We start from the raw sequence: 14,501 nt of genomic DNA on the forward strand, positions 1-14,501 counted from the left end.
GCTTATATAATATAATGCTAATATTATGCATTAAAATCAGATTTCTGTTTGTTTTAATTGGAGCTGTTGCCTTGCCCAGAAAAGTAAAACTTTCAGTTTTATAGATAGTTCAGAATTGAGTTTTTACTGATTTGATTTAAATTTTTATAGCTTCTGGATACAAATAAATTTTATGATTTTTGCCTTGCATAAATGTTTTTTAAATTTCTCTTTCATAGCATTTTTAATTAGATATTAGGTATACCCATTCATAGAGTGCAATTTGCAATGTCTGAGGCGCGTTAAACAAAGCGCTTCCGTTCAGAATGTGGTTTTTTAAAAACCTTAGCTTAGCTTAGCAGATGCAGCAGCCAGTGGAAACTGGGCCAGAGCTACAAGACACACACACATACACACACACATGAGACTACAAACTAGTTGTAATTGTTGTTGTTGTTTTGATGTTTTGGTGGGGCTCAAGTTCATTTCAACGGCTGGTTGGGCAGCATTTGCTTTTTGGACGCTTGAGACCTCAACCAAAAGAAATACTGCACAATATGTAAGACAACAACAACAAACAACAACAACAAATCTCTCAGCTCTCAGCTCTCGTCGCACAGACTCAAAATTTATTTGTTCATCTTGATCTATGAAAGCATAAAATTTAATGGAGCATTATGAAAGAGTTTTCGTAGAACAAAAGACGCGCCAAGCCAAATAGACAGACAGACAGACAGTTGAACTCTTGTAGCTGCTGCTGCTGCTCGCCCCGCTGCGTCTATTTAGAGGCGGTGCCATGTCTAACGCTCTATGACAGCCACTGACAGCTTGAATGTTCGCCTGGGCTCATATCTATGACTTGTAGGCAACTCTCTGGACAGCTGCACATCAGTGCGTCAGGCAAACGCATTGCACTCAACGCTAATTGCACACGACTCCAGCTAAAAATGGCAAATGGTCAAGCAGCCAGTCAGCTACTATGACCTACTCCCCCTGCCCAACACTTTGGCAGTGGCCACTGCTGCTTGCGATAATTACAGGCTGTCTCCTCTATGCAGCTGTACAATAAAAGTCTTGCCACCCAGCGTCCAGTTTAAATGGCGTCTGCGCAATAACAATTGGGTGTTGGATTAGAATGGAAGGGGGCGCTGGGCGCCAGCAGTTGTGGCAATAAAAAATTAATGAGCTAAATTTTGCACAATCAAGGGATTTAGCGTAAGTGCACTTAAAGAGTTTTGGGTGAAGCATGCGCTAATAGCAATAAAAATGTAATAAATATTATTAATAAATTAAATTAGTAAACATGATTTTAAACAACAATAGCTTCATAACATTTAATTAATCGATACTATCGATAACTAGCTCATGAGCAATGATTTCTATTGATAGCTAAATAAATAAATAGCAAAGACTTCAACCTGAGGACATTCAAATTCGCTGCAAAGCTAAATTCTAAAGTCGCTGAACAAGTCTGCAGCACAATATAAATAACTATAGTATTATTTAAACTATTGTAGCTATTTTTTAGCTAGAAAATTTACAGCTTTTAAACGCTATACAACATAAAGTGAGCAACAGCTACTTTTGCACATTTTAAAAGCTTTCCTAGAACATAGAGTGATACTTTTATAGCTTCTACCTTATGCGGTGACTACTAGAAATTGCACTAAAATTCGCTACTTAAATCTAATATATTTTTATAGCTATGCTAATAGTTTAAAACATTTATTTAGTCAATATATTTATTTAAACAAAAATTAAACAACGCGCGGCAATAAACTACAAAATGCAAATGTCAGAAAATTCGCGCATTGAGAAATGCCCTAAATAATGCTAATGCTAATGCTGTAGCTGCTGCTGCTGCTGATGAAGACGCGCTATAGATGTAAAATGAAATTCAAATTGAGTTTTGGGCACAGATCGCACACAGAGAGCGCGCGCAAGCTTGTGTAGGCGGATGTGAATTTTGGGTTTTTACTAGCCAGCTAACAACAATAAATATTTTGACTTGTTGTTGTTGTTGCTGCTGCTGCTAAAATCTAGAATTTATGAAGCTTATTGGTGTCGTTGTAAATTGCCTGTGACTGTGTTGGATATGACTAAAATTAGGATGTATACACTAAAAAATGTTCCCCTGGCTTATACCATTGACTTTGAGTTCAGCCAAAAGATTACCTTAAATGTTGTTTGTGTGTGTAAAAGTTATATCAGATTTACAGCTTAAGAAGGTCGGCATGAATCAGATACAACCTACACAATAGCAACACATTTTTTTTATATTGAATTCAACTTGTTCTTGTTTGCTTTGTGGCTGCATAAATTAAACAAAAATATTTATTGTTACTCATCATTAAGCATGGGAAGTAAACTATAACGATGGCTAACATCAAATGCAATGAACAACAAATTCAAATTACAAACAACCTGCAATATACATTTAATAATATGTTCACAGTGCCGCGCTTTGTAATTGTGTAAGCAACAATTCCAAAATATTGTTGTAAGCGCATTAATTTACAGCTTGTTTGCCTGTCAGCATTATTAGTTTTTCGTATATAAAACATAATTCTGCAGTGCTTTACATTAACAATTTATGTGAAGGTCAATCGTTTGGTTTTTTTTTTTTGTTATAAATCAATTGTTGCATTGATTGATATTATGCTGCGAAGATTCATCTTTGCCAGCTGTAAATACGCCCACATAATTTAACAAGCATTTAAAAAAATTATCATGCATTCAACACGCTTTATAATCTTTGTATTTTTTTTTATTTTAACTCTCGTAAATTTTAAATGCTGTTTTAATTTGTCTGGCACCTTGTGCACTGCTGTCTTTTCGCCAATTTGCATATTTGTTTATTTAATTTTCCTTTTTATTTTTTTTTGTTTTTTTGCAACAATGCGTTAATTTGCTCCTTTTAAGTGGAGCTCGTGCTACGTTTTAAATTTAACGTTCAATTAAATTTTATTGTTTCGTACATAATGAAGAAATAAAATATGCCGCCAGGCAGTCAGCTCAACAGCCAGCAGCTGCAACAACAACAACAACAACAACAATAAGCAACGGAGCATCTGCAATCAAGCATTGGCTGCTGTCATACCCCCAAACTAAATTGTTGCATGCCACGCTGCCAAATTGACCTTGGATATTCTTATATTTATTTTTGCTGCACTTGTTTTCTTTAATTTCTTTTATGGTTTAACCCAGCTGCTTAGCTTGAGGGCATATACCCTGGATTTGATTTAGTATACAAATACAGTAAACTTGCGTTAAATGCTACAGCCGCTAATTGGCAACATAAATTGCTTTGAATTGTAGTTGCTTCAATTCAATTTTTGTTTACCACAATGCAAAAAATTTGTTAATGATTTGAGCTGCATTATTGAGTTTTCACTGTAGTTAAATACTGCAAGATTTATTGTAATTTTTAAACAAGCTCTCATATTAAAACTAGTTAAGCGCACTTAATTTAGAAAAAAACTTTCAAAAATGTAATGACAACATTTAGTGCTTAAAATTTAAAACCTTAAACATTTACGATAGTTAAAAATTTATGCACACTAACAGATCAACAAATTCATCACATTTTAGCTACAACTTTGGCTGAATGGTTTACGCCCTTTACATTTTGGCTATCATTTGTTAATTATGCGTATTATTTGCAACATTTACTTTTTTGACAATGGCCTTTAAACAAATGTTTATAATAAAAAAATGAAAAGAAAAACAAAGCAACCTGAATATAAATAGCCAGCGGCGAATTTTTGTAGCTAAATTGCGCATACGCCGCCATGTGCGCTCAGACGCGCCACGCCCCAAATAACATATTACAACATAATTTTATGACTGTGCACGCATTTTTATGTTAATTTTTGTATCTTGGCAGTTTAATGAACTTAAATTTAAATGACAAGGACTAGCAACTGGCGCCAAAGCATAGCCAAAGCATTTGATTAACAACTCTTTAAGCTTGTCAATTAAATAATTAATAATTTGCACACACAGCAGCCAAAGAGCTGACAAAATTAATGATAGCCAACAAAATATCAAATAACAGCAAACTCACTGAACTTGAACTTATGAAATATATTCAAGCATAATGCCGACCTTTAATTTATTAAATTCTGAGCTTCAATTGACAACTGTATTAGCAACGCCTGCGAAAGGCCAAGCAATTAGCTCTTAAGTGCGCCCAAAGTCTTTGCAAAGTCGTTGGCTTTTGTTTATGAAAAAAAATTAAATTAAAAATACATTAATTTGTTGGGGCCAAATAATAAATATGCTCAATGTTAATTGTTGCCAAAAATAAAAATAAATAATATGAATTGCTGCGGCTTAAAAATATGTGTAAACAAAATTGCCACTGTTAATGCAAAAACCTTCACAACTTAACTTAAAAGTCAACAATTAGTTGCTATGGAGCATAAAAATAAAGTGTATAGCTTAGCTGCATGCATCCATTAAGTCAATAACCGTTTTAGTTTTGGCTTATATTTTAGCTTAATTTTTGTTAATTATATATGTATACTGATTTAGTCAGTGCTTTATTAATAGACATGTGCTATTTACTTTTTGCTGTCTAACAGGAAAATTCCCCCAATTAAGCTAATGAATGCGCCTAGCGGGCATAAAGTCAACCTCATATGCAAATTTCAAGCTAAAAATGTCTGGAATGCCAGCACAATGTCAACAAAAAGTCAAAGCCTCTCTCGTATCTAAAAGACCTTTGTAATTTGTCTGTGCTATGCGGTTAACCCAGAGAGAAGTTTCAGACATTTTGCTGTTTGATTGCAATTTTGTGGTCAATCAATCTCTAGCACACAGCCATAATTAACTATAAATATTTATTAAAACTTTATTGTCGGCAGCGCCAAAACAATAATTTATGGTGAAAGTGTTTTATTTGTTTGTTTTACTTTTTGCTTTTTATGTAATCCAAGTATGATTTCTTGTGCATTTAAATGAGTGTGGACTTTAACTAACTGGCGAGCTGTCAGCAAATTAATTAAGCTAAAAGGCCGACGATTAACGCATTGGCAAATTAGTCACATGCATAAATTATATTGCATGCTGTGCAAATGACACCAGCTGAAAGACTTTATTTTATTTATGGTTGAAAGCTTAAATCCATAAGCTTATAACTATGCATAGTAGTCATAAATCTGCATTAGCAAGTCTAAAGCTATAGGCAAATTCTATTTACAAACAATATGTTAATTTTTCTATGTATAGTCATAACAAATACGTACTGAGCTCACTTCTAGAGCACTTGGGTATGCCAAAAATAGACAATTCCCTTCTTAAATGCCAACTGAGTAGAGTACTCTAGAAATCATCAAAATTCTTGGCGCACATACTTTACTTCCGATTCTCAGCTGTCAGCGCAGAAGCTTTTGAAGCTGTGTGTGTCTCACGAAAGCCGCAACAAGTGCAGATGATGTGGAGGCCCATGCGAAACAGGAACTCGTAAATATGATAATTTCGTTTGCTTTTTGTTTTCTTGTTGTTATTGTTATTGTTGAGCATATGGTAACATTTGCTGCTCCATTGTAATGAGCGCCAATGGCGAGCACGACTTGACCTCAGCGTGTTAATTGCTAGTTACAGCCGAGCCTGGGACTAACTAACAATCTGTTAATCTATGGCTAAATGCGTACATGCTTGGGGCGCCTAAGACACCAAGTAAATTTGTCTTCCAGTTAATGTGCAGATTGTTGGACAAATTGCATACACTTTAATATTAAATAAATAACGAGGGTATTTTTAGTAAGGCAATCGTTAAGCGAATGCTTCTTAAACTTAAATAAAGCTTAACAGTGTAGTTGACCAAGTGTATCTTCAAGTCGAATGCCTGCAACTGTTGCCCTTTCTTTTGTCTGCTGTTCAGCGTGTACTGCCATCAATTGCTCATGTTTAATATTGACCTCGCCTTGTTTTGAACAATTTTCCTCTGTGTTAGCTTTACTTTGACACAAATTGGATTTGGAGCTGCTTTTGTTTGTGGCTGCCACTTGTTGTAAAAATAATTGCTGTGGTACAGAGTAGACCATCAATTTAAATAGAAATAAAAATAAGCTTAAAAACGGATATTGCAGCTTAAATCGTATTTTTTTCATTAATATAATTTATTTTTTAATTACATATTTTATATAAGCGACGTATTTTTTTATATTACTTATTTGAATTTTAAAAATTGACTTTTATTTATCAGCTCGAATTCGCCGCAAAAAAATCAGCCGAAACTCGCACCAGGCAAGTGTCTTTGCTTAAAAGGTTAGTGCACTCGCTTATTTTATCCAAGGCACTATCACATGCTTGTGTCTTGACTAAGCCAATTGGAAATAATAAATTTCTTGTTGTATGTTTGCTATTTGCTAGATATGCCTTAATATATAGTTAATTAAAACTATAACTAATATATATATCTTTCATAACTAGCTATCCATTGATCTACCATTGTAAACGAAGGGAATGTGGAAGCAAATCTGGCAGTTTCAGCATCACCCTTGTCAGCATCCCAACGTCCAGATGTGCCCAGTTGAAGGACTGGCACCTCGAAGTCAGCATCAGATTTCTAATAAATGCACAGAGTAAGTTAAATATGCATTAATAAATTAGTTACCTAGATGCTAACTTACCATTAAATCAATGGAGAATACAATTGGTGATCTGTCTTTGCCGCAGACAATGTAAATATGATAGGCCAACGGATATGGTGGTGGTTTCTGCAAGTAGTCTCCGGGGAATGACAAATTGACAATTTTTACATCCTCATAGGGTTGGAAGAATATGCTCATATATGGTGGACCCGTCATTTCGAACACAAAACGCGCTACGGTAGCATTAACCATTGTCTTATTAACCAGCTCAAGTGTTGTTGAGCCCGGTGGCACAACAGGCTCAGTGCGTGGCAAGAAACGGTTTTGTTGATGATTTCTAACATAAGGCATGCCACACATCATATGCTTCTGGCACCTTGTAGTCATGCTCTGCAGGCCAGTTAGGTTAACTCTGGTTCCTAGGAAAGGTTTTTCCATGCGACGATCGTAAAAGTTGAATAGATAACCAGACTCATCGTTGCTTAGAGTGCCATCGTATTCATAGAAACGATTTCTAACAGCCATATAAGAAACGCGTTGTACATTGGTCTTTGGACGATAGGGGAAACCAATTTGGGTGCTGGTAGCCAAATACATTCCTACAGCGTTGATGGCAAGAAGTGTGAAAATCACGGTGCTTGGGCGACGGAATGTGTTGATAAGGGGTATCTATAAATATATATAGATTGAGCTACTATTGGGTAAAATATTTTGTTACCACAAAGCTGAGAGAAAGCACTGTACCCAAAGCAACAAGACCTGCAATCAATATATCTGGATTTGATGCAAAGCCAGAACGTCCCTGCATGGGCACCAAAGCCACGACGAAAAGATAGATATGATAGCTGCCATAAAGGAAAGGAATAATCTGAGTTGCCTTGATCACTGCAGACCAAGCATAGCCGCGATCATGCAAAGTAGTCAACAGATTGAAAGCCAAGGCCACCACGTAGAACAAAAGTGGAATCATGAAAATAAAAGCAGAACGGAAGCCCAAGTAAGTGACGCCCACAGCAAGCAGACCCATGATGATAGCTTGAGCATGGCTATGTCTTAGGCTTACTCTTATTTAAATGTTTCGAAGAAAGCAAGCAATTATTTAATTGTTTCTATAAAAATTCATTAGTTCAAAATGTTGGCACTAAAAACTATTTAATAAGAAGCTGAACAAAGTATGGGGCACACGTACAGGCAAATCATCAACCAAGGAGTACTGTAGTAAGTCAAGGACATGCCAAACATGTCAAAAACATAAGCCACAGCTACAGGCAACGCTAAACTCAACACGAAGCTGACGAGTTGTAGAACAAGCACGAGGATAAAACGGACAATCACGTTGCAAATGGTGACTTCAGACATGGACGACATGCGCCACATGGAAATGAAGACCAGCAGCACTGCAGCAGCTGCAACACCAAAGTTCAAATTCTTGGCGGTGGCAAGGGGATATTGCACCAGAGTCAGGCCCAAGAAGTCAAAGAAGACAGTAGTTCCGCTTTTGTAAGCCTAGAATGGGTAAAACACAAAGTTAACGGTCGATTTCGAGATACTCTTCTTCGTATTTCAAAATATTCAGTATTACTTACCGCAGTATCATACAGCTCAGTGGCATTTGCCATGCCGCGTACTATGCTCAATATATTATCACCGGTATTCTGTAAAGATTCTCGTGGTATTCTATCCAATGCATCATATTTGGTATGATACACATATCCATTGATGAACTGAGCAAAATCAAAGCCTGGCATGTATTTGCTGAATGTGGTAAAGTCCGTATTGGAAGGTATAATGCCGGATTGATAGATCTCCTCAGCCATAGCTGTAGCTAAAGGATGTTTAGCAAATTTCTTGTAATACTTCATTAACCAGGCGTGTCTGGGACCACTCTGGAAAAGCACTTCCTTGCCACCGCTGCCAGCGGCTTCCAAGTTGATCACAGCTCTTAAAAAAATAAATGACAATTTAATATAATTTCGGAAGAGCTGAATTAGAATTTAAAACTCACTTGCAGTACTTGGCATATCTGTGTGTTGTCATGAACGCATGTCCGCCATGCAAACCCAGTTCTTCGCCACCATTCAATAGAAAAATAATGGGATGATCAAATCTTTGCCTGGTGGTGGACATAACACGCAGTACTTCCAACATGGTGACCACCATGCAGCCAGCATCCGCAGCTCCAGGTGATCCTGGCCCAGAGTCAAAATGACTGTTGACAAGCAGATATGTTTCACTTGTTGAATTCTTTGTGGAGAACTTGACCACAATGTTTTGCACGCCTTGATACATATTGAGATAAGTACCGCGTACCCAAGCGCCTGAACTTTGGGCTACTTCAATTTCTATATCAAAAAGATCCTGCAACGAGGCCGCCTTTATAGCCTCCAGCTCTTTTAGTATAAAGTTGAGCGCCTGAACTTCATTTTCCTCAGTTCCTGTAACCTTGGGGCCAATGTTTGCCAGATGGTAAAGATTTTTGTAGGCACGTTCGGCTATAAAAACTCCCTTTTTGGCATCTTCCATAGTGTTGGCCTGGGGCAGTTTATACATGCGGGGTATTACAACGGCAAAGAACAAAAGTCCCCAGAAGAGGAGAAAACCGTTGGCAAAGTACCAAGGCACTTTGGCAGCAGGCTGCTTTCTAACCACATTTTTGCTTGATTCCAAACACTCGTCAGACATCTAATTTAAAGAAGGCATTAGAAATTAGTTTCTGGTAAAGTTTGTTCTTCTTCTTTTTGCAAGGTGAGTCAACTTGCTCAGTTGCTAGTACTATGCACCACGTACGTTAAATTCATGAACTGCAATCGCAAAAACCGAAGCAAATCTAATTACGATAGGCAGAGTTGTGTTTATCCAAAGAACTCCCAATGAAGGTAATAAAGCTTTTTATATTTTGTTTATAGAATAAAAATATATAGTAGAAATTAAATAACAACCGAGCGAGTGCGTAATAAATTTAAAGATTTGTGTTTGGTATAATGCTTACCAGCTGCTCCTTGTCTCCCATGCTTGTCTGCTGCAATGAACTCAACGCGCTCCAAGTGGAAACTACATAGCAAGCGTCTAATATCAACTTCATTTATAGCAAACCAGCGTAGGGTATCATAAAGATTGGATATTTAATAGACCATTTAAATAAATATATTTATGATGGCTATCAATTGATAATCTACATGCAAAACTCAAATTTCCGGCATATATTTTATGTTGGGTGTTAATTAAGTCATATAAATTTGAAAAAAAAAAAGCACGGGTGGCTTAATAAGTTCCTGAATTTGGCAAGAAAAGTTCATTAAGTTAATTTTTCTTTAAGTTCTAAGAACAAGAACAAGCCCAACATATAAATTAATATTTGATGAATTGTTTAAAATCAAACATAGATCACTTATAGATATACCGATAATTGATTAGGTTGGGACTGAAGATGATGCTTACGGGCTTGCTTTCATTTGCTATTTGTAACCGTTAAGCTTGGAAATTTTCTTTATCAATTATAATCAAAGCAGACCTACCACAATTTTCAAATGATTGTTGTCAATTTGGCTTATTATACAAAGATAATGGGGATTTTGCAAATTTTATTTTTATCAGAGTGTGCCTTGATTCAGTTTATATAGCTTCTAATCAATTTCATTTGAAACACGCTTTAGATAACATTTTAATTGTTTTACAGCTTAATAAATTTATTAATTTCATCGTTAACTAGACGAGTCGTGTGTCCATATAAAGCTGTTGCCTAGCGTACTACATGATCGAGCCCCTTGTTATGATATATACTTTGTATTTATTGTTTAATGATAATTTAGACACGCCTTGGACTGATTGTATTCAAACCGAGTGCAAATATTTCAACTATTATGAGTCAAAAGATTATTGCTAGTCAACTATCTTTAGAAAGCTCAAATTTTGACAATCCATCAGGTCAAACTCTTATATTCATAAACATAGATGTACAATATGTAAACTTTTGCTTATATTTTGATATTTGTATGTATAATGTATACATATAGTAAAGAAATATGATTAAAATATATGTCTTGTATAACTAGCTGTCCAGAAAGCTTGCACTGCATACGAGGGGAATGTGGAAGAGAACCTAACAGTTTCCGGATCATTATCTCCAGTAACAAAATGTCCAGAGCTGCCCAATTCCATAGATGGCACCTTGAAGTCAGCATCAGATTTCTAATATGAAAACAGAGTTAGTTAAATATCGATTAAGAAATTAGTTAGATAAATTAGTTACCATTAAATCAATGTGGAATTTAATCGGTGAGCTATCCTTGCCGCAGACAATGTAAATATGATGGGCCAATGGATGTGGTGGTGGTTTCTGCAAGTAGTCTCCAGGGAATGACATATTGACGATTTTTACATACTCATAGGCTTGGAAGAATATGCTCATATATGGTGGACCCGTCATTTCGAACTCGAAACGTGCTACGGTAGAATTAACCATTGTCTTATTAACCAGCTCGAGTGTAGTTATGCCTGGTGGCATAACAGGCTCAGTGCGTGGCAAGAATTTGCTTTGTAGACGATTTTTAACATAACGGGAATCAAACAAAGGCATGCCACACATCATATGGTTCTGGCATCTTGCAGTCATGCTCTGCAGGCCAGTTAGGTTAACTCTGGTTCCCAGCCAAGCTCTTTCCATGCGACGATCTTGGAAGTTGAATAGATAACCAGACTCATCCTTGCTTAGAGTGCCATCGTATTCATAGAAACGATTTCTAACAGCCATATAAGAAACGCGTTGTACATTGGTCTTTCGGACGATAAGGGGAAACCAATTTGGGTGCTGGTTAGCCAAATACATTCCCTACAGCGTTGATGGCAAGAAGTGTGAAACGATCACGGTGCTTGGGACGGACGGAATGTGTTGATAAGGCGGTATCTATAATATATATATAGCACTTTGAGCTAGCTATTGGAGTAAGAATATTTTGTTTGCACTTACCACAAAGCTGAATGAGAGAAGCACTGTACCCAAATGCAACAAGACCCTGAAATCAACATATCTGGATTTCGAATGCAAGCGCCTGAAGCGTCCCTGCATGGGAACCAAGGGCCACGACGAAACAGATAAGATGTGAGAGCTGCCTATAAAGGAAAGGGAATAATCTGAGTTGCCTTGATCACTCCAGACCAAGGCATAGCCACGATCATGCAAAGTAGTCAACAGATTGAAAGCCAAGGCCACCACGTAGAATAAAAGTGGAATCATAAAAATAAAAGCAGAACGGAAGCCCAAGTAAGTGACGCCCACAGCAAGCAGACCCATGAATGATAGCTTGAGCATGGAGGTACCAATTGCAAATGATAAGCAGCGCAGATTTTTGCCCTATAAGAAAGCAAGCATTATTAAAAATAGTTTTGCATAGAGATGAGTAAATAACTTACGTTGCGCTGGAAGTACATGTAGATGGTGATGGGAAGAGAAAGTCCCAGCAGAGAGGGGCACACGTACAGGCAAATCATCAACCAAGGAGTACTGTAGTAAGTCAAGGACATGCCAAACATGTCGAAGACATAAGACACAGCCACAGGCAACGCCAAACTCAGCACGAAGCTGACGAGTTGTAGAACAAGCACGAGGATAAAACGGACAATCACGTTGCAAATGGTGACTTCAGACATGGACGACATGCGCCACATGGAAATGAAAACCAGCAGCACGGCAGCAGCTGCGACACCAAAGTTCAAATTCTTGGCAGTGGCAAGAGGGTATTGCACCAGAGTCAGCCCCAAGAAGTCAAAGAAGACAGTAGTTCCGTTTTTGTAGGCCTATAGAATAGGATAAATAAGAATTGATATAAATTCTCTAAGTAGACACACAAAGTTACAGACTTTTGGAGTAGGTCCTTTTCTCATATTATTTTGTATTACTTACCGCAGTATCATACAGCTCGGTGGCATTTGCCATGCCGCGCACCAGGCTCAATGTGTTATCGCCAGTATTCTGCAAGGATTCGCGTGGAATTCTGTCCAGCAGATCATATTTTGTATGATAGACATAACCATTGATGAACTGTGCAAAATCAAAGCCAGGCATGTATTTGCTAAATGTGGTGAAGTCCGTATCAGAGGGTATAATGCCGGATTGAAAGATTTCCTCAGCCATAGCCGTTGCCAGAGGATGCTTAATGAGTTTCTGATAGTACTTCATTAACCAGGCGTGTCTGGGACCGCTCTGGAAAAGCACTTCCTTGCCACCGCTGCCAGCGGCTTCCAAGTTGATCACAGCTCTTAAAAAATATATGTAAATTAATATAATTTCTATAGAGTTAAATATAAATTTTCAACTCACTTGCAGTACTTGGCATATCTGTGTGTAGTCATGAAACAATGTCCGCCTTGCAAGCCCATTTCTTCAGCGCCATTCATCAAGAAAATAATGGGATGATCAAATCTTTGCCTTGTCGTCGACATAACACGTAGTACTTCCAATATAGTAACCACCATAGAACCAGCATCTGCTGCAGAAGGTGTTGCTGGCTTGGAGTCAAAATGACTGTTGACCAGCAGATATGTTTCACTTGTTGAATTCTTCGTTGAGAACTTGACCACAATATTCTGGACACCTCGGTACATATTGAGATAATTACCTCGTACAAAAGCGCCTGAACCTTGAGCTACTTCAATTTCTATATCAAAAAGATCCTGCAAGGAGGCAGCCTTTATAGCCTCTAGCTCTTGTAGTATATAGCTGACCGTTTGATTTTCATTTTGCACAGAGCCTGTAACTTTGGTGCCAATGTTTACCAAATGGTAGAGATTTTTGTAGGCACGTTCGGCAATGAAGACACCCTTTTTGACATCCTCCATGGTATTGGCCTGAGGCAGCTTATAGAAGCGTGGTATTACAATGGCAAAGAACAAAAGTCCCCAGAAGAACAGAAAGCCGCTGGCAAAGTACCAAGGCACTTTGGCAGCAGGCTGTTTCTTAACCACAATTTTGCTTGATTCCAAGCACTCGTCTGTTATCTAAATTAAAGTTATTTTGAAATTAATAAATTGCAATGAAAAGGCTTGTATATTTTTCTTACAAGCTGCTCCTTGTCTCCCATGGTTGTCTGCTACAGTGAACTTGACGCACTCCAAATGGAAACTACATAGCAAGTCTTGTATTTCACCTTAATTTATAGCAAACCAGCGTAGGATATCATAAAGATTGGATATTTAAAAGCCCATTTAAATAAATATATTTATGAAGGCAATCAATTGATAAGCTACATGCAAAACTTAAATTTTCGGCATATATTTTATGTTGGGTGTTAATTAAATCATATAAATTTGAGAAATGATAAAAAAGCAAACATGGGTGGCTCAATTAGTTTTTCGAATCAGTCAAAGACTTAACTTTAACTTTCATTCACAACTAAATTTTTCATTTCTTTTGGTTGTCGTCTTGTTACCATTATTTCTGTAAATTTTTTACAATATTAAAATATTATTATTTAAGTTTAAAAATTTTTTATTTAACAGTTTTTCCAACATATTTTTTTATTTACACTTTATTTCACTAAAGATATCTAACAACTTTTCGATATGCCCAACATAAAAATTTATATCTGATTTATTGTTTAAGTGCTTCAGGTACATATAAACACTAATCAAACATATATCAAATATACTATATCATTTAAAGATATGCCGATAATTGATTAGATGCTATGTTTTTTACAAGCGCTTTGCATGCGCCTAGACTTAAGGTGTTCCGAACTTTATGGGTTTGCTCTCATTTGCTATTTGCAAAAGCTGATTTCGTCCCTAATAATTTCATTAATTATTGTTATCAAAGCAGACCCACCACAACTTTAAAATGATTGTTACCAATTTGGGTTAGTATACGCAGCTAATGGGGGTTTTGCAAACTTAATATTGATCAGAGTAAGTTCTGTGATTCATTTTATA

General features: G+C 36.8%; 3 protein-coding genes across 3 annotated transcripts; all 3 read right to left on the reverse strand.

Annotated features, from left to right (window-relative positions):
• Positions 1–6,347: 6,347 nt before the first annotated feature.
• On the reverse strand, positions 6,348–7,579 carry LOC108595907 (endoplasmic reticulum metallopeptidase 1-like). The gene is made up of 3 exons (XM_033293256.1): positions 7,297–7,579; positions 6,618–7,247; positions 6,348–6,553 (listed from the first exon to the last, which is right to left on the reverse strand). The coding sequence occupies exons 1-3, from the start codon at positions 7,546–7,548 to the stop codon at positions 6,392–6,394; spliced, it is 1,044 nt and encodes a 347-aa protein (XP_033149147.1). The 5' UTR covers positions 7,549–7,579; the 3' UTR covers positions 6,348–6,391.
• Positions 7,580–7,730: 151 nt separating this feature from the next.
• LOC108594922 (endoplasmic reticulum metallopeptidase 1-like) lies at positions 7,731–9,588 on the reverse strand. The gene is made up of 4 exons (XM_033293233.1): positions 9,568–9,588; positions 8,584–9,260; positions 8,165–8,519; positions 7,731–8,084 (listed from the first exon to the last, which is right to left on the reverse strand). Exons 1-4 carry the CDS (start codon positions 9,586–9,588, stop codon positions 7,731–7,733), a joined length of 1,407 nt encoding a protein of 468 aa, XP_033149124.1.
• A 1,016-nt stretch (positions 9,589–10,604) lies between these two features.
• Positions 10,605–13,690, reverse strand: LOC108594923 (endoplasmic reticulum metallopeptidase 1-like). The gene is made up of 7 exons (XM_033293234.1): positions 13,634–13,690; positions 12,895–13,571; positions 12,478–12,832; positions 11,988–12,371; positions 11,545–11,928; positions 10,828–11,352; positions 10,605–10,766 (listed from the first exon to the last, which is right to left on the reverse strand). Exons 1-7 carry the CDS (start codon positions 13,652–13,654, stop codon positions 10,605–10,607), a joined length of 2,508 nt encoding a protein of 835 aa, XP_033149125.1. The 5' UTR covers positions 13,655–13,690.
• Positions 13,691–14,501: the final 811 nt, after the last annotated feature.

The sequence above is a fragment of the Drosophila busckii genome, chromosome 2R, assembly GCF_011750605.1.
Source record: "Drosophila busckii strain San Diego stock center, stock number 13000-0081.31 chromosome 2R, ASM1175060v1, whole genome shotgun sequence".
Classification (NCBI taxonomy): domain Eukaryota; kingdom Metazoa; phylum Arthropoda; class Insecta; order Diptera; family Drosophilidae; genus Drosophila; species Drosophila busckii.